The sequence below is a fragment of the Leishmania martiniquensis genome, chromosome 11, assembly GCF_017916325.1.
Source record: "Leishmania martiniquensis isolate LSCM1 chromosome 11, whole genome shotgun sequence".
Classification (NCBI taxonomy): domain Eukaryota; phylum Euglenozoa; class Kinetoplastea; order Trypanosomatida; family Trypanosomatidae; genus Leishmania; species Leishmania martiniquensis.
This window is the reverse complement of record NC_090146.1, coordinates 58817-76300: the sequence shown is the minus strand read 5'-3', so window position 1 is coordinate 76300 and position 17484 is coordinate 58817. Positions and strand designations below refer to the sequence as shown.

Below are 17484 nucleotides of genomic sequence, written 5' to 3'. Positions count from 1 at the left end.
CCGTCACCCGGACTGCATTACCAAATCAGACGACCGCGATTGCACGAGTCGCGCACAGAGAATGGGAAAGAGGAACGAGAGAGGGAGGAAGGCGATTTAGAGGGGAGGGAAGACCCATGGTCGTCTCGCAGAGACCTGTGAGGTATGTGTGTGCGCGTATGTGTGTGTGTTGTGTAGAGGGAGGGAGGGAGGGAGTGGGGGTATGCACAAGCGCATGATAAGGCCTCTCTCTCTTGCACACACACACACATGCGTACATATACAGAAAGTTACGTGCGAATCGAAAAGAGGGACAGAAGGGCACACGTGCCGGTGCGTCTTTGCTTGTGAGGGCATAGAGAGAAGTGCCGAGCAAAGCGAGATCAGATGAGCACACCCAAACATAGCGAAAAAGGAAAAGTTAGGCGATTGCAGCAGCAGCGGATCATCCGACATTCACACACACACACACACGAGGGGAAACCACAAAGTCAGCAAACGAAGCGGCAACGCGTTAAGCGCATACGCATTGCACCACAGAGAGAGAGAGGGCGAGAGAGAGAGAGTAAGAACACATGGGGAGCACACATATACAGTGAAGGTACAGATAGGCGCGCCGTGTCCGTCTTCCCGGCCAAGTGCACGCAGGCGCAGAGTGGCCAGCAGCGGTAAGGGCCAGGGAGGAAGGGGGAGGGGGGAAGGGAAAGAAAAGGGAAGAGGGAGAGGGAGAGACCAAACGTGTGTGTGTGTGTGTGAATGAGTGCGCTTGTCGAGACATGAGGCACCATACGTGCGCATGGAGAGGCGAGAGAAGACAGAAGGACGCGTGAGGCCAATACAAACGTTTGTGTGCGTGTGTGGTGGGAGAGGGACGCGTGCAGATGCCCGTCGTTGGGGCGTTCCGCCAGCGCTGTCTCCTGCGGCCCGCCACGATGGGAAACCAAAAAGGACAACAGATGACGCCGAAGCGGAGAAGAGTACGTCACGTGGGCGCAGTGATGGCGCTTCGTGCACTTCAACAGACAGACACATCCATACGTGTGTCTGTGCGTCATGAGGGGCGGGGCGGAGGGGGAGAGAGACCGGCACAAGTGCACGCCAACAGGCACACGTAAGCGACATGTCGCATAATCGCTCTATCCTGAGTCGACCCTTTCGGCGCTCCTGTGCCCCCTCCCCCCCAAACGCAGATCGCTTCCGCCTCTCACCTCTTTTTTCGAGGACTCGTCGGCCGCTGGACATCGAGGACGGAGGAGGTGATGCTGAGAGTGAGGTTGCACTGATCACACTCGCTTGTGCTCTGCTCGTTGCCGCTGACGCATGACGATGGCGCCGTGCTGTGGCCATCACCGCTCATGGTGCCTCTCACAGCATTTCGACTCCTCACACTGCTGCTGCTCCTGCTGCCAAGGTTCACACTCTCCTCTCCAGTCTCGGCAGCGAAGCTTGCACTACGCGCCGATGGACTTTCGGTTTGGGATTGGTGGGAGGTGGTGCAGCGAGTGCCGAACGCTGCGCTTCGCGAGCGTGCGCTGCGTGACGCCTCCTCACCTAGCACGCCACCGGTATCCTCTGCAACCGCTTGCTCCGCTGCCATTGCATGTAGCATACGGCACAGCTCAGCCGAGGAAATACGCAACTCGTGCCGAGGCTCCATGGTGCGTCGTAGCACGGTGCGCCACTGCTCTGGGAGCGAGGTTGGTATGTCGACCCCGTGCTCGAGCGTCTGCCGGATCTGGAGCATCGAGGTAAAGGGTACGCGGCCAACGAGTAGTGTGTAGAACGTGACCCCTAACGCCCAGACGTCGAGCCCGAACGGGTCGATGACGTGCGTGCCACGCCGCTCCTCAAGCGAGACACTCTTCTGCATGCTGCTGCTCCGCTCAGCAACGCCGCTCCCCCTCCGCCGTGCACACCCGCCCGAGGAGCGAAGCGCGTCCGCATCCCCCTCCTCGCCGTCGACAGCAGCGTAGATTTCAGGCGACATGAACAACGGTGTGCCCCGGTAGTCCAGCGTGGCGGCGTTTGGTCGGCCTGCCTCCGCATTCATCAGCTCTGCCACGCCGAAGTCAGCGAGAAAGGCCTGCCCGTCGCGGTTGACGAGAATGTTCTCAGGCTTGATGTCGCGGTGCACGATGTGCTGCCCGTGCAGGTACACCAAGCCATCACAAACTTGCGTGGCAATGGGCAGCAAAGCTGACGGCTGCAACGGAGATCGAATATGCCCAGTGGAGTCGAGCTGCGCGATAGCACCGCTATCCACGTACTGTAAAATAAGAAAGAGGGAGTTCGCCTTGGGGTCGTTGATGACCTCGTAAAGGCGAACGATGTTGGGGTGGTTGAGGTCCTTCATGACCTCGATCTCGCGCTGCAGATTACGCGTCTTGCTCTCAACTGTAGTGAAGCATGTCGGTGACGTCTTGTTGCACTGGCTCTGTCTCCCACTCGAAGAGGACGACGACATGAAACTCGGCATCGTCTTGGATGTCGTCGTAGCTGGTACGTCCGTAGCTCCATCACCAACACCAGAACCACCTTCTCCGCTGCATTGCCCAGACACCGATGTGGGCGCCAGCGTGCGGAGGTGCAGCCGATGCTTTGCTTTCGGCTTCAGAACAATTTTGATGGCCACACTCTTGTTCATGCTCGTGCTGAACGCCAGAACGACCCGCCCTGTGGAGCCGCTGCCGATCTCGTTCAGTAGGATGTAGTCGTTGAGATATTGGGCGCCGTCAAACGTCTTTGCCAGCGAGGCAGTCGAGTAAAACTGCGCCGTTGCCCCGGCCAGCGCCAAAGCTTCACCCGTCTGCACACCACCACGGCGACTGACCGCGCGCGGCCCGTTCGCTTCTGGGCGCGCCTTATCGGCCGGGTACGAGCCTCTCCGAGTCTCCTTTGCCGCTGCCTTCGCAGGAAAGTGTGGGAGGCCGCTATGGTCACCTCGTGCTGGTGGCGCTTGTGCTGCGGCAGTCGCCGCTGGCCATGCTGGCGCCGGGAGCGTTGACACTTGGCTTGCAGCTGCAACGGCGGGGGGCGGCACAGACGGCTGCAGGGTAACTGAGGACGATAGCTTTAGGCTTGTCGACCTTGACGGCGACGACGCGGGCGCCACGGCTGCTGCTGCGGCCGACTTTCTCGGGCATTTTCGCGTTGGCATGACTGCCGATATGCCTGCATGAACCAGAGGAGGCGGTGCCCGCGATGGCCTGGGGCCGCGAAAGATCGCCTCCAATGCCGGAATATCATAGGAGCCGCCTATCAGCTGGTGGAAGGACGGAGTCGGCGATGGCGGCCGCGAGCCCGCTGCGGAGACCAAGGGCTGGCCAGCGCGGCTGCAGATGCTGCCGTCAAAGCTCCCGCTCGCGCTGCCGTCGTTGTGCCATGACGCAGTGCGCTCTTGTTCGGCGGCGACCTCCGGTACATGGGCGGTGCACCTCCATCCCAAGGTGGAGAGGAGCAGATAGGGGGAATTTAGGTAGACGCCACCGGTGAGACCGCTCTTCCGCGGCGCCGCGTCATTCCTACTGGCACTGGACTTACGTCTGCCGTCGCGGCCACGATCGCCGCATTTGGTACAACCTTCCCTTGCGGCGGTGGCAGAGAAGGACGATGGGGACGACGGCAACGTTTCCTGCAGGGCGTTAGGTAAGTTGGAGAGGTGCGTGGCTGCATGGAGCGCAGGCAGCGGCATGCGAGAGTGCGGCATCTTCGGCGTTCCTATTGACGAGCGAGCCACGACGGGCGTCTCGGCGCCCAGTTTGGTCTTGGGTTGCGAAGCCGTCGCTGTCGTCGCAGACGTTTTCACCACACCAAGGGCCGCCCTCGGCAGCACCTGTGGGCTCTGCGGAGAGGCGAAGGCCTCGGTGGATGGCACGGGCGCCCCACGCGTGATTCGGTCCGATGGCTGGAGCTGCGGCCCACGCAACGAGCCGGAAGTCTGCGCAGGGGTGTTTGCTTCAGCGAGTGCGTCGCTCCTGTCGTTGCGAATGCGGTTGGGGCTGCGCGATGCGCTTGTCAGGCGTCGCCTCACGGCCATAGACTTTTGATAGACTTGCATGACCTCGTCAAACTTGCGGGATCGGCCGCTGGCACAGTCCAGAGCGCCCAAATGGCTGCTGTCGCAGCTCTTGTCCTCCTCACTTCTGCTCTTGGCGGCGTGCAGCTCCTCGACTTTGCGACTGTTCGCCATCATCGGCTTCTCCGTCGTGGGCGAAAGGCTCAGCTGCAGTCAGCATGGGTGCGCTTGCGTGCTTGCGTAGGGATCAACAACGCGCTCCTCTTGTGCTTCAGCTCTGCCACGGTCGCCGCGAAAGCCCTCGCGAGGAGGCCGCCTTTGATTGGTGGCGATTCCGAGCGCAGCAATCGCTCACCGCTGACGGTGCGTGCGTGTGTGTGCTCAGTAACTGCAGCAACAGTGTCAACAAAAAGACTTCACACATGCACGGCCACAGGGAGTGCCCCAGGCACGACACACACGCAGCAAGTGCGGGCGGTCCGCGAAGGCGCCGCGTCTCTCCCAGGCCCTTTCAGAGACGCGTGAAAGGCTACGGCGATGACCCTCGTCCCCCTACGTGAGCCTGCAGGGTGTGCGTAACTGATGGTGGCGGCAGTCCGGCAACGCTCATTTGGCGGGCTCAATTTCCTCTGACGCACGATGGGCGCGCTTGGTGCGAGTGACGAAAGATGACGCGTGTATGCATCCAGCCACCGCAGCGAGCCTTACATCCCACGCAGTCCCCCACAGCACTACCAAAAGTATTTTAGTTGCGCGTGTACGCTTTAGCGTGTGTTTGAGGATAGAGAAGAGGGCATAAGATCGAAGAGGGACTTACAGGGGTGGTGCATGCGTGTGTGGTGGTGGTAAGGGTACAGCCCCGCCATAGGGGAAGGGTCCGCCGAGCTTCACCTGCACTCCTTAGATGTGGGGTGCTGGAGGGTGCTGGGTGATGGTGGTGGTGGTGAGGGCGGCTCGAGTCACACATACACACCGCCCGCCGAAAGACCGCCACTGTGCAATGCAGTTCACTTCGTTCGCTTCGAATCATCTGACATGATGCACAATGGAGCGAGCTTCCGTGTGAGCAGAGCCCCCCCCGACCTGGGCAATGAGCACCACAGATTGAGGGCAAAGAAAGGAGTTGAGCAGCGAGAGGGGCCTTTTTTCGCACGCAGAGACACTCACAAGTGATGCGCCTACGCACCTGCACACTGACGCATAGCCTACGAAGGGCATGTGGTGAGCTTTGCCCGTCTCTGCGGCCCGTCCATCCCTACTGAGATCACGCCAGCAAACACATCTACCCGTACAGCCACTTTTCACCTTCCCCTTTGGCTGCACTGCGACGATGCCAAGGAGCAGTGTCGGCCGGCACCATTCGAGGCTGCTCAGCCCATGGAAACCCCACACCATACAGCGCACTCCAACGCTCCGCGGTCGCGCACAGCCGGCCACGTCGTCGACGCGAGTCGTAGTGGGGCGGCCCGTAACAGAAGGATGAGCGCATCCCCCTCTCCTCCCTTACTTCACAGCTCTCCGCCGACTCACTGAGAGCCCATGGCTGGGCCCGAGGGTGGGGCGCCAAACCGCGCTGCCTCACTGTGGAGAGCGTAGGTACACATCCACTCATGATGCCACGGACGAAGGTGCCCCCCTCCCCCGACATTATCAGGGGCATGCAGTGCGTGTGGGAGCGGCAGAAATCCAAGAGTGATGGCGCGGGGGAGGGGAGGGAAAGCCGCGAGAGAAGCAGCTGGCAGCCGCACACATACACACACACACACACACACGCTCACGAGCGAACACATGGCGAGGACCGTGCATACGTGCCGTCCGTTCAGAGCGATTCACTTTCGATCCGTCGTGCACTCCATACAGGCGCGTGTCTTGAGAGGGGCTTCCGCACCAATCTCCACTTGTCGTCGTCATTATCTACAGCGAGGGAAATCGCCTCACAGTGGCAACAAGCGCGGCGTAGAGGGCCCACAAACGATGCACATGGGCCTGGAGAGGGGAGAGAGGGAGGGTGCCGCTTTCTGACGCGTGTTTGGGACGCTCAACCCTCCCTCCCCCACCCCCACACAAATACACGCTTATGCATATATATCGTCCTCTCTGCACACGCCGTGGAGATCGACGGCAGAGAAAGGGGAGGGGAAGGGGAGGAATGGGGGCGGCATGTGCATCCCGTCTGGGATGGAGCGGGTCTAAGCAGAAAAGCGATTGAGGAAGCGGAGAGAGGAGTGCAGTGGCGTACGCATGAGAGGTGCGCGTCCGTATGCGCTCTCGCGAGGCTCACAAGTCAACGGGCGGCTGCGTATCGCAGCCATACAAACAAGTGGCAGGGCGAGGAATGACGAGACAGGGTGGGCTGCAGAGGCCCCGGCGATGCCCCGCGCCCGAGACCGCATAGCGCCACGAGAGCATTTCGATAAGTGGCAGTGGCGGGTGAGCCCCCCTCCCCCCGTTGCTTCAGCAAGGAGGCACGCGCAAGACCCCTTCCCTTTAGTTCACCTGATCGTGGGCAAACACTTCAGCAAAGGAACACAATGGAGGGGCAGTCCGTACCTGAGGAGCACAGCTGCTGCTCTCTCGAGTCAACGCTGCTGCCCCAACAACGCCCGACTCGCTTTACATTTTGTATTCCGGCGCTCACACACACACACACGCACGCTTCAAACACGTCGATGCCGCGGCAATGGCCCTTTCCCCCTTCTCGCTCTCTCAATGAACGCTCTCTGAGAGGGGCTCGCCGATCCCACCGCTCCTGCTTTCTCTATCGACGCCTCGCGCATCATTGTGCGCCCGTGTGAGGCAGTGACAGGAAGGGTGAGGGGGGAAGCGAGACGGGAGTCAAGTCTGGAGCGCAGGAAGAGGCGGTGGGGGAAGGGCGGGAGTAGAGGTGCACCGCGATGTGCCCATCCATCGCGCACGCCGGGGTAGGCAGAGGAGGAAGATAGAGAAGGTAATAAACGGCCCCCACCACCGCGATCTGCACATGCGGCATGTGAGCGCTGCCGCCCCACGTGAGGGAGGCCGGGAGGGGGGCCCTACTCCTGCTCTGCCTGGCGCCTCTTCTTCGCCGCCTCCTCCTCCCGCTCTTTCTCGACCTCAACGACGCATTTCTGCAGCTCCTCCTCGGTCAGGTGGCGCTCCTCCCTGTACTGCAGCACGAGCAGCTCAATGTTGCGCGAGCCGCTCTCAACCACCTCCAGCAGCGACTTGATCGCAAAATGCACGCATTCATCGCGCGACATGCCGTCCCTGTAGTTCTTCTCCATGAACTCAATCACCGTCTGGTCGTGGCGGCCGATGGCGACAGCGCGCCAGGCAGAGCTCATACCAGATGGGTCTGTCTTCCAGAGGTGCGGCTTGCCGCCCTCGTTGAACCCACCAATAATCGTGGCCACGCCGAACGGGCGACTTCCGCCGCTCTGCGTTGACTTCTGCTGCACTCCAGCCACGTAGCGCACGAGCATGTCCACGTCCATCGTATCCTCGTAGTTCAGCGAGAAGCGCTGGCACTCCAGCTGGGCCTTATTGATGAGCACGCGCGCGTCGGCGGAGAGGCCGGCAAAGGCGAGGTATATGTGAGCGTCCACTTTATAAATCTTCCGGATGGTGCGACTGTCTTGTAGCTTGACGGCTGACTTCTTCTCCACCGCGATGACAACGCAGTCGCTACCGAGCACACCAACCGCCGCCAGACCCTTCTTCACCGCCTCCTGAGCATACTCGACCTGGAAGAGGTGCCCGTCCGGGGAGAAGACGGTGATGGCGCGATCGTAACTCATCTTGAGGGGCTTCTGAGTCGGAGTAGAAAATGGCGAGTGCGCCGGACAGTTCGCCTGGGTGGGGAGACGATACGCGGCGTGCAGACTTGTAGGGATCCCTGAGAGCCTGATGCACCGCGTGAGCGCTGTGAGGGTCTGCTGCTGCGTAAGAGAGGGGGTGCCGGGGTGGGTGATGGGTGTGTGACGGAGGCGCAGGAAGCTGCAGCCCAAGATGACACAAAAGCGCGCGCACGGACACCGTTACACCGCGTATATGCAATTTCACTTGCCGAGGGAGGAGAAGGGGAAACGGTCTGACTTGAAGGCGACAAGGGCGGTAACCTTTGAATTGGTTCGCGTGTATGGCGCAGGAGGAATAGAGAAGCACGGGAGGACAGGTGACAGACACGGGGAGCCGCGGGCGATACGCGCGGAAAGGGCGGCGAGGCGAAGGATGAGAGAGGGGGGCAGGGCACACATCATCACTCGCGTACGTGCACGGGCACGGAAAAGAGAGCCGTGGCCGGCGGCGGATGCCGAAAGCGGAGATGAAACGCGTTCGTCAGCGGCTCAGAAGGAGTGCGCAACGCATGGGAGGGAGGGAGTGGCATGCGCTGGCTGTGAGCCGCTGCGGCGCGCGTGTACACCAAAATATGTAAACCCACATGCACGCACGCAGCATGCGTGCCTCCCGTGAAGGACTGCCGCGTGGCCCCACTACTTAGGCGAGGGCGGCAATGATTTCACGCAGACGCGCGCACTCGCCTGTCACAGGTAGAGGAAGTATGGAGCTTCCGTGTAGTCCCACGGGCCCAGTGCGAATAAGGCCAGCCCTTCCTCGAACCGCGTGTTCGGCGCCGGCGGCCCCACTGCCCCGCAGCTCCCCTCTTGGCCGTTGATCTCCTCTACGCAGAGAGGAAGCCCTGGCACGCAGGGAGGGGCATCTGGACACCACGGGGACGAAGGAGCCCTCAGCCGGAGGGCAACGGCGAACGGCGCACAGAGTGGGGACTTCACCACCTCAAGCTGCCACCTAAGCCGCATAGTATTCACCTCATACTTACCGTCTCCGGCGTCACAGGGTGTTGGTGACGAGGACCCGCAGCCGGCACACGGCACGCCGGCACGCAGTTGTAGCCGGACATGCACATTGTGGAAGAACAGCCGGCCAAGCTGGCCCACGTTCTCGGCGCTGAAGTTGCCACCACCGGCGTGAGCGCCGACGACACTCGCACGTCCACCACATCCGCTGCCCCAAGCCTCCTCGTCCTCCTCATCCTCGTTGCCGTCCTCTTCGTCCGTGCCACGGCAGGTGCGCGAAGTAGTCGATTTCGCGAACGCGGGCGGGGAATGGCGCTGCTGTTGCGTGATGACGAGGACCGCCGCGTGCTGCTCCTCTGCCAGCCGCTTCAGCGACTGCAATGCCATCGCCAGCGCATCATGCCGCTGCAGCACGTCGTCGTCTCGGAAGCGGAAGCTGCGCCGCACGAGGTCGGTGATGCTATCCAGCACGATTAGCCCAACAGTAGTGAGCGGAGGCCCAGATGCGCCCGTGATTTGCCAGCGGCCCATCAGCCGCTGCAACTCGTCGAGATCTGCGAGGCAGACGACGTGCGCAGCGCCCGCCAAGGGCGGTGCTCCGACCACGTTCGCCTCTTGATGAGCAATGGCCAGCACGGCAGAGTCGACGGCGCTGCCGGACTGCAACCACACGCAGCTGTGCGCCACTCCAGACGATACGGCGTGACGGAGGCAGCTGCGGCACCACGCCGCTGCGAGCGTTGTCTTGCCAGTGCCTGGGAGTCCCGTTAGCTCCGTTACCCATCCGCGGCGCAGTCCCCCAAGCAGTCCTGCGTCAAGGGAGCGCAGACCAGTCGGAACAGAGGTGTGTGTGGACGAGGGTGCGGCCAGCGCCATAGTAGAAGCACAGCCGTGAGCGTCTCTGCCACCACCTGCCAAAGGGAGGGGTGAAGTCGACTGCCGGCTGCTGCGGAGAAGGTCCGCTGCCGTGCACGGTCGGCGCGAAGGGGGGCGTGCGCCACCCTCCAGCGTAGTCTCTGATATTTCCTTCAGTTCCCGGTAAGCGCTTCCTGATGGTGCGCTACCTGTACATGTGCTGGGAAGAGGAGGACTCTGTTGTTGACTCAGCCGCGCTCGCCAGGCCCACACCTGTGCCAGCGAAGTGTGATGCCGCGTGCACAGCTCTGCGTCTGGCGTTACCAAGAAACGACTGTCGTGTGGAATGCAACGGTGAGCGAAATGCGCTTGGCTGCTGCTCGGCAGGACTACCCCGGGCAGGTCCATGGCGCGAGCAGCGCCGCTCGCAGCATTTGAGGAGGGCTGGCCCAGTGCTACGCTCTCTCCCGCTCCGCGTTGACTGTCGGGGCGCTGTTTGGTCACTACAGAAGGCGGCACCTCAGGCAAGCCGCCGTACACGCCATGCAGCGTGTAGAAGTGCGACATGCTCATGCAAGCGCCACCTACAGAGCCGCTCAGTCATCCTTGCAGAGACAGGTGTGCTCGTATATATCGGCGCTCAGGAGTCAGTGCGGTGAGGACAAAAAGGGATGGAGAGGGAGAGAGAGCGGGTTTGTACGTGTGTGTGAGTGTGGGGAGGAAGAGCAAGACCGGCAAAGAAATATGAAGAGCAGGAGAGGATCAGTGCGGTAGGAGAGCACACAGATGGTCAATGGTGCCTGTGCACCTGCCGGAGCAGCTGCTGAGACGACTGCACCAGGGCGGCACGCATCAGGTGCCCCCCCTTGGGTCTCTCCGCGACGACGCATGGGCGCACGCGCTGCCGAACAGTGGCCCATTCCCAGGAAGAGCCCACGAGGCGACGGCGAGAAAGGGGATGTGGACGGCGCACGCTTTGCGCCGTTGCGGCAAGTGGTGGTATCCCTCTATTTTCTTCCTCGGCTGTACTCCACAGCTCACTTCCTACGCATGACGCTGTACGCCTCATTCATTGTCTTCGCAAGATCCACGTCCCTCTGGGTCACCTTGTCACCGGCGTCGTGCGTCGTCAGCTGCACGTGGATGCGGTTATACACGTTTGACCAGGACGGGTGGTGCTGCATTTCTTCGCACATGGGCGCCACCGCGCTCATGTAGCGCATCGCCTCTACGAAGTTGGGAAAGACATAATCGCACTCGATGGCGTTCGGGTTGCTTCCGTTCAGCCTCCAGCCTGGCAGTGACTGAAGCGCTTGGGAGACCTCCGGTGCCGAAAAGGCTTTGGGGGCGCGGCGAAAGGAGAGCTGACGCATTGCTGTTGCGGTGGTGTTGCCAAGTACCTCGCCAAGCTGCGCTGATGCGAGAGGAGGAGAAGAGGTAGTGAGAGAGCAAGCAAAGTGTTTGGGATGGCGTGGGCACAAGAAGAGGGCGAGAGATGGGGGGCTGAGGGGATGAGTATGAGGGGAGAAACGACACCCGCACTGAGAGACGTTCAATGCACAGCGGTGCGTGGGGCGTGTACACGCGCGCGTGCACGTGCACCGCCATGAACAGCCCCTGCAACCCGCGCGAGGACCGACAGCGAGGGCTGCCGTCGTCTCCGGTGGTACTCGAGATGACCACACTCGGTATCCCCATCGGCGGTAATGGGGGACGACAGGGAGGTGGGCGGAAGGAGCCAGCGGAGGGCGAACAGCAGCAGCAGCAGCTGCATCGACACGGATAGCGCCTGCCGTGCGCTCGCATCACGAAGTGCGGCCCTCGCTTCGCAACTGACCCACACGCAGATCCTTTAGAAAAGGAAAACGCACGTTGCGAGTGCCCGTAATGCAGGTGGACCAGCCTTTCGGGGATGCCGTGCGAGGATCATGGCATAATCTTTGCCTTCAAAGGGGCGTATGCCGCGCGCAAGATGCCCTGCAGCCTCTTCTGTCGGCCAAGCGCCACCACTGCCTTCTCGGGTCAGTCAAGCCTCACGAATTTTGGCCTTGGCGATGCTTTGCTCCGCCTTGAGATCACTCAGCTGCTGGCGGAGTTCACACCGCTCCTCCTCAAGCTCTTGGATACGCTGGTCGATGTACTGCAAGAGGCTCTGGCGCTGCGTCTCGTCTGCGAGGTGGCCGATTGCTGGCGGAGGTGGCGACTCCGAAGAGCTCGAGACGGAGCGCGACATGGCGCCGTTCGGTTGACCAAAGGCGTCGCCTCTCGAGCACCTCTCGCCTTTACTTTCCTCACACCTCTGCGCGTGCGGCCGTTGGCTGACGATAAGAGAACAGAGAATACGGGAGGAGGAGGATGGGGAAGGGGAGGAGTGAGGGGGAAAGGGAAGCTTTGCGATGCCAACTCGAGGATCCACAAGGGCACGCGCGCGTGAAATGCCGAGCGCCTACCAGTGATACATGGGGTTGGCAGCGCACACTTTGCACCTCTGCATCAGCGCGTTGGCACGCTTGTTTAATCTGGCCAAACCAAAGAGGCGGGCCGTATGGCCAGACCTCTGCGGCTGCTGCATCATAATGTTAGACCCATTCAAAGGAAGTCGCCCGTTCAGGCGTGGCGTAGCAGTACCGATCCGCGAAGGGGCATCGGTGGCCGAAATGGCGAGGGGGGGCAACATGGGCATCTTTATAACGCTCACGGCAGCAGTTGGCGCAAGGCGCGGGTATGAGCAGAGGTGAGGAGTCGCGTACGTCGCCCTCTCTGCCGCCGTGGCCACCCATGGTGCATGTCACTCGTGGAGGGCCCACACTTCACTGCAAGTACGCCGCACCACTCAGCTTACGCCTCGTGCAGCGCCATGCAGGTCTCGGCCTCGGCTGCAAAGACGGATTTGTGGGAGACAAGGGACCGCCTTTCTGTTGAGGAATGCCACGTTGCCGCCTACGCCGTTCCTGTTGAAGCGGGCGGTGGTGCCCATGACACTGAGAGCACGGTCTCAGCGGATAAGCGAGGCGCTTGTCAGTGCAGAGGTTGCAGAGTTGAGCACTGCACCGATGCCGCCCTCCGCGCTGGCTCTAGGCAATGAAATCGGTGCGCCCCTGCGGGGCGCGAAGGAGCGGTGCGCGCATCAAGGACGAGCACTTTTGTATTGCTGGTGCGCAGGGGTTCTTAAGCATGCACATTGCGCTTCCAATGGGCTCCCGACCGAACTGCATGACCGGCTGGCGTGGCGCCCCCCAACTATTCTTGACCGCACCTGTGCAGCACCCGTGCCCCAAGAGTACATAGCCTTGGCGCTAGTGCGGGCACAGGGCTTGCCGGCCGTGAAAGCAACCCGCATCACGACACTAAAGTGACAGGAATGAGTTGAGGCCTGGATGCGGCGAGGATGCGCCTGCGGTTCCGCTACATGGCGTGAAGTACATGAGCGCTGAGGGGGGGCGATACCGCTGTTGCTGCAGCCCTGCCTAATGTGTGCGCGAACGCGTATCTGTTGAGGTTGAGGGAGGCACCACACGGGGGCGGGCTCTGCGTCAAAACTTTTACGGTGAAGGCAAGAGAAAGAGGGGGAAGAGGGACATCGATTGGCGAACTGCACCGACAGCTGAGCCGACAAAAAAAAAGCCGCCGCACCTGGGGAAAACGGGCGAGGAGAGAGGCACGACGGCGACTGACCTCTTCAGCGATAGGAAGCGTCACGTGTGAGCGGCGGTGACGTGAAGGGGATGTAATGGAGAGGCGACAGTTAAGGAAATGTGGACCTGAGTCAGCGTGATGATCAATAGGGCGCCGCAGTACTGGAAGTACTGCGATGCTGCCGAGTCCGCTCACGTCTGTAACCTTACCCCCCCCCCCCCCGCCGCCACACACACACACACACTTCAGCAGCGCACACGTGAGCCCCACGACACACAGCCAGCCAGGCGTTGGGCGACAGAAGTGCTGCTGCTACTGCAACACCTTTTCGATTTCTCTTCCCCTACTTGTAGACGTTGGCGTCCACATGGGCCAAGTATGGTTGAGTGCTCGGTGAGAAAGAAGGGCAGGAGGGGGGAGGGGAGGAGGGCTGCTTCGCCTCGCCGCACGAAGCGGGAATAGTGGGCACGCTGCCAGCCGCCGCCATCACAGAGTACATAGACGCAACGGCGCCCGCAACAGCAGTGAAGAGGCCCGTCGACCTTGACGAGCCAGGCGAAGCGGCACGGGAGACGAGGAGGCGAGCCAGAGGAGGCATTGAAGGTAAGTGACGGCTGTTGGGTGGGCCTCATGCGACCAGTGGCTCTTCCTTTCCACGGCTTCTCATACATTCAAACACCTCCATAGACCACTCAGGTGCTCAGGCCCGACAGGGGGGAGGGGTAGAGGCGGCGGCGATCAGCATGAGGGAAGGAGGGGGAGGCGGCTCATGCCGTCGCGCCGACAGCAGGGCGAGGTACTGCACTGCCCCCGCAGGTCCATCAAGGTCACCCACAACTCACAGACCTGGTGACCCACGGGGAGGGATAAGGTGGATGCCAGACATCTTCGTACAGAAGCGCTGTCACCTCCACGCGGCACAGGGCACACACGACGCGTGCGCAGCGTTGCCTCAGACCTCCTCCTTCTTCTTAATCTTGCGCAGGTTTTCCCACATGTAGTGGGATTCGTCCACGACCTTCATGGCGTAGGCCTTGTCCTTGAACTCACCGTTGAAAGCGAACTTGTTCTCAACGCCGCCCTGGCAAATTTTGTACACCCGGAACCACTCGCGCAGAGCATCGAGGCAGCCTGGCAAGAACTTCGGGACGTCGTCGATATCTTTGATGAAGCGCGCGACTGGGTCGTTGACGGACATGCAGATCACCTTCCAGTCCATCTGCCCATCGTCAATCATGCCGAGGACGCCGAGGACGCGGACAGGGTGGATTTCACCGACCCGCATTTGGCGCATGCCGATCTCCACACCGTCGATCGGGTCGTTGTCGCCACTGACGCCGTCCTCGAAGATCACCTCCGTGCTCTCCCACGTCTGCGGGAAGGCGCCATAGTTCCACATCATGTCCCCGTGCTTGTAGAATCGTGGCACGCCGTTCTTGATGTCCTGCTTGATGGGGTTGAAGGGCTCGCTGGTGGCGATCTCGAACTTCGCGCGTGTCCACTTGGGAATCTCGCAGATGAAGTTGAAGCGGTTGGCGCGGATGTTCTCCGGCTTCGTTCGAACCGGGTCGCGCACATAGAGCGGGACGTCGTGCCACGGGCTTACGCGACGGCGGAGGCCGGTCTCCATATCTTTGAAATAGTACTTCACGCGGTAGCTCGGGGTGAAGATCTCACCCTCTTCTTTAATCTTCAGTTGCTGCTGGTGATACGGCACGGAGAAGTCGGCGGACACGAGAGAGAAGGTGTCCTTTGTCATCTTCGTGTCCGGATACGTCGTCCACCAATTCCAAAACGCGTCGAACGTGATGTGCCCGTCAATGCCTTTGAGCGCATCGAACATCTTCTCTGTCGCCTCTTGGGACATGTTGCGGCCAACATATACGCAGAGTTCCTTGAGCTTGTCGATGTCCAGGTGGCCCACCTGCGTGACGTCAAAGGCGGAGAACATGCGGCTCATGATGCGCTTGTGCAGCGTCTGCGTGAGATCCTCTTTCGAGTAGGCGGCCAGGTCAAATTCGTTCACGCCCTCGGGCTGGTCGCCATCGCTCTCGAGGTCTTGCAGGGTAAGGTCGCTGGTCGAGCCCTGGGTCCCAAGACCGGTGCCAAAGTGAGTCACCTGTGGTGCGCTGTGCTTAATTTCCTTCACGGTGGGCGACATCATGTCAGCGACTGAGGCAACGCTTTCCCACGCGTTCCTCTGCTCCCCCTCGGGGTTGAGGGAGGAGCCGAGGTCGATCGCGTGGGCCCTACGCGCCGGGTAGACGTAGTGCATCTCATCAGACATGCTGAGCCTCTCGAAAATCGAATGATGAGGTGGAGGGAAGCGATGGGAAGGACGGGCGGGGAGAGAGGGCGCTGTGGCGGGTCAGTAGCGTTGCCTGTATGTGCAGGTGCGTGTGCAAGCAATCAGGAGGAGGAAAGCAACGCCAAAAACAAAAAACGAACGCTACGCGAAAACGGCGCGCGTGACGGACGTCGTGTCCGCGGAGGCCAAAGAGGAGTTCGCACACGAAAGAGGCCCGCGTGGGGAAGCAGACTGTGCCGCGAGACAGACGCCCAGATGCGTTCGCGCTGGGCTCTCGAAAGAAGTCACAGAGGAAAAGTGTGCAAAATATGAGGTAAAGATAAGGAGAGACCACGTCGTGCTTACGCTTGTCGGGGTGGGTGGGTGGGGGGAGGAGGAAGATGGGGCGGGGGCGGGGGCCACGAGCGAGGAAAGGGAGATGATGGGGGACTGGGCGATGTCGTTGTTGTCTCCGTTTGGCACTCGGTGGCCGCAGGTGCCACTGCACGCTGGTACGTATGTATAAGCAGATGTGTGTGTGTGTGTGTGTGCCTGTGTGCAGCTGAAAGCGTTGGGTGCACTTTTCTGCGTCGGCGAGGCAACACTGCTGTTTAGACCCGGCTGGAGTGGGGCGGGGGGAGGGGAGCGGAGTGCAGGAAAACTGAAAAGGCGAGGCGAGGAAGAGGAGTTGGGCGTTGAAAGCTGGGAGGGAGGAGGGGTGGTGGTGGAGGCGGCAGCGACTGAAGAGGTGAAATAGCTATCGATAAGGAGGACGCGCCATGACAGCGGTATCTGTGACACACGGCCCTCCCCCTGTGAGTACTTCTGCATGAGAAGCGGTCGGCTGCACTCTTCCCCCCTCTCTCATTCACATTCTTAGCGGCCGCAAAGCGCGCGTATTCCCTTACGGCAGTCCCCCTCCCTCTGCAGAACCGTCGCTGTCCTCTCCACCCCCACTGTCCTTTGCCCGCCCACCAGCGCGACAGGGCCGGCGGAGGCGTACGGTGCCCGGCGGGGTGAGATTAAGAGGGGATGGGAGGCGCGGGAGAGATGATGAGAGAAGGGCGACCGGCAGATGGCACAGGGGAGTGGTTGCAGAATGGCGAGCCGAACTTCGCAGTGCTTCCATGATCGGCCGCCTTATCTGTCTCCATCCCCCACTCCACACATTGGCTTACACGTTACCCCAAACGGACCAACGGGGGTGCGATGTGTCACAGACGGACATGTTGGCGGGAGGCGCTCAGAATACCTTCCATCTTGGCCACGTATTGGCGACGCTCGGCCGCTTCGCGCCGCAGCGTGTTGAGCAGCACGAGACGGGTGACCTGCGCCTGCTTTGATCGGATGCCTCGCTGCAGCTGCCCGACTGCTGCCTCGAGTTGTGCCATTAGAGCCTCCGCCTGCGCCTCAAGATTGCCGCTGCCCGATGGTAACTCAGCGAGGGCTGCACTTTGTGGGCGATAAGACTCCTGCGCCAGCTCCAAGAGGCGCCTGTACTGCTCCTGCAATGCATCTACCTGCTGCAGCAGTTCTGCCGTGGGTACGATGTGGTCATCTGCCGGAGGGGCTGATATAGAATGCTCTGGGAGCTCTGCTGTCGAGCACCCGATTAGTGAGCTAGCGCTAACATCTGTAGGCGAAGAAGAGGCAGCGCTCAGCCGCTCCACTGCGATGGTGAGCTGGCGTAATGTGGGTGGCATGGAAGGCAGCAGCGAAGCCGCTGCGTCACCGACCGTCGAGGCCATTGTCTTGCCGGGCCGGCAGTGCCAAAAAAGCCCTTTGGCGCTTCAGCTGCTGTGCTGCACCAGCGGTGAGGGCGGGATGTGTGTGGGGATCAAAATCAACGAGTGATAGCGTAAGAGGGAGTGGTAGAGGACTGCATGTGCGTGTGCGTGTGTGGAGAGAGGTTTCGT

The 17484-nt window shown here is 61.3% G+C and overlaps 6 protein-coding genes across 6 annotated transcripts; all 6 read right to left on the bottom strand.

Annotated features, from left to right (window-relative positions):
* Nucleotides 1-1183: 1183 nt before the first annotated feature.
* LSCM1_06536 (uncharacterized protein) lies at nt 1184-4171 on the bottom strand (the record flags this gene model as incomplete). The annotated part of the gene is made up of 1 exon (XM_067323955.1): nt 1184-4171. One exon carries the CDS (start codon nt 4169-4171, stop codon nt 1184-1186), a length of 2988 nt encoding a protein of 995 aa, XP_067180496.1.
* A 4346-nt stretch (nt 4172-8517) lies between these two features.
* LSCM1_06534 (uncharacterized protein) lies at nt 8518-10053 on the bottom strand (the record flags this gene model as incomplete). The annotated part of the gene is made up of 1 exon (XM_067323954.1): nt 8518-10053. One exon carries the CDS (start codon nt 10051-10053, stop codon nt 8518-8520), a length of 1536 nt encoding a protein of 511 aa, XP_067180495.1.
* Nucleotides 10054-10682: 629 nt separating this feature from the next.
* LSCM1_06533 (uncharacterized protein) lies at nt 10683-11018 on the bottom strand (the record flags this gene model as incomplete). Its single annotated transcript, XM_067323953.1, has 1 exon — nt 10683-11018. The coding sequence occupies one exon, from the start codon at nt 11016-11018 to the stop codon at nt 10683-10685; it is 336 nt and encodes a 111-aa protein (XP_067180494.1).
* A 653-nt stretch (nt 11019-11671) lies between these two features.
* LSCM1_06532 (uncharacterized protein) lies at nt 11672-11878 on the bottom strand (the record flags this gene model as incomplete). The annotated part of the gene is made up of 1 exon (XM_067323952.1): nt 11672-11878. The coding sequence occupies one exon, from the start codon at nt 11876-11878 to the stop codon at nt 11672-11674; it is 207 nt and encodes a 68-aa protein (XP_067180493.1).
* A 2355-nt stretch (nt 11879-14233) lies between these two features.
* LSCM1_06531 (uncharacterized protein) lies at nt 14234-15568 on the bottom strand (the record flags this gene model as incomplete). The annotated part of the gene is made up of 1 exon (XM_067323951.1): nt 14234-15568. One exon carries the CDS (start codon nt 15566-15568, stop codon nt 14234-14236), a length of 1335 nt encoding a protein of 444 aa, XP_067180492.1.
* Nucleotides 15569-16782: 1214 nt separating this feature from the next.
* On the bottom strand, nt 16783-17316 carry LSCM1_06530 (uncharacterized protein; the record flags this gene model as incomplete). The annotated part of the gene is made up of 1 exon (XM_067323950.1): nt 16783-17316. The coding sequence occupies one exon, from the start codon at nt 17314-17316 to the stop codon at nt 16783-16785; it is 534 nt and encodes a 177-aa protein (XP_067180491.1).
* Nucleotides 17317-17484: the final 168 nt, after the last annotated feature.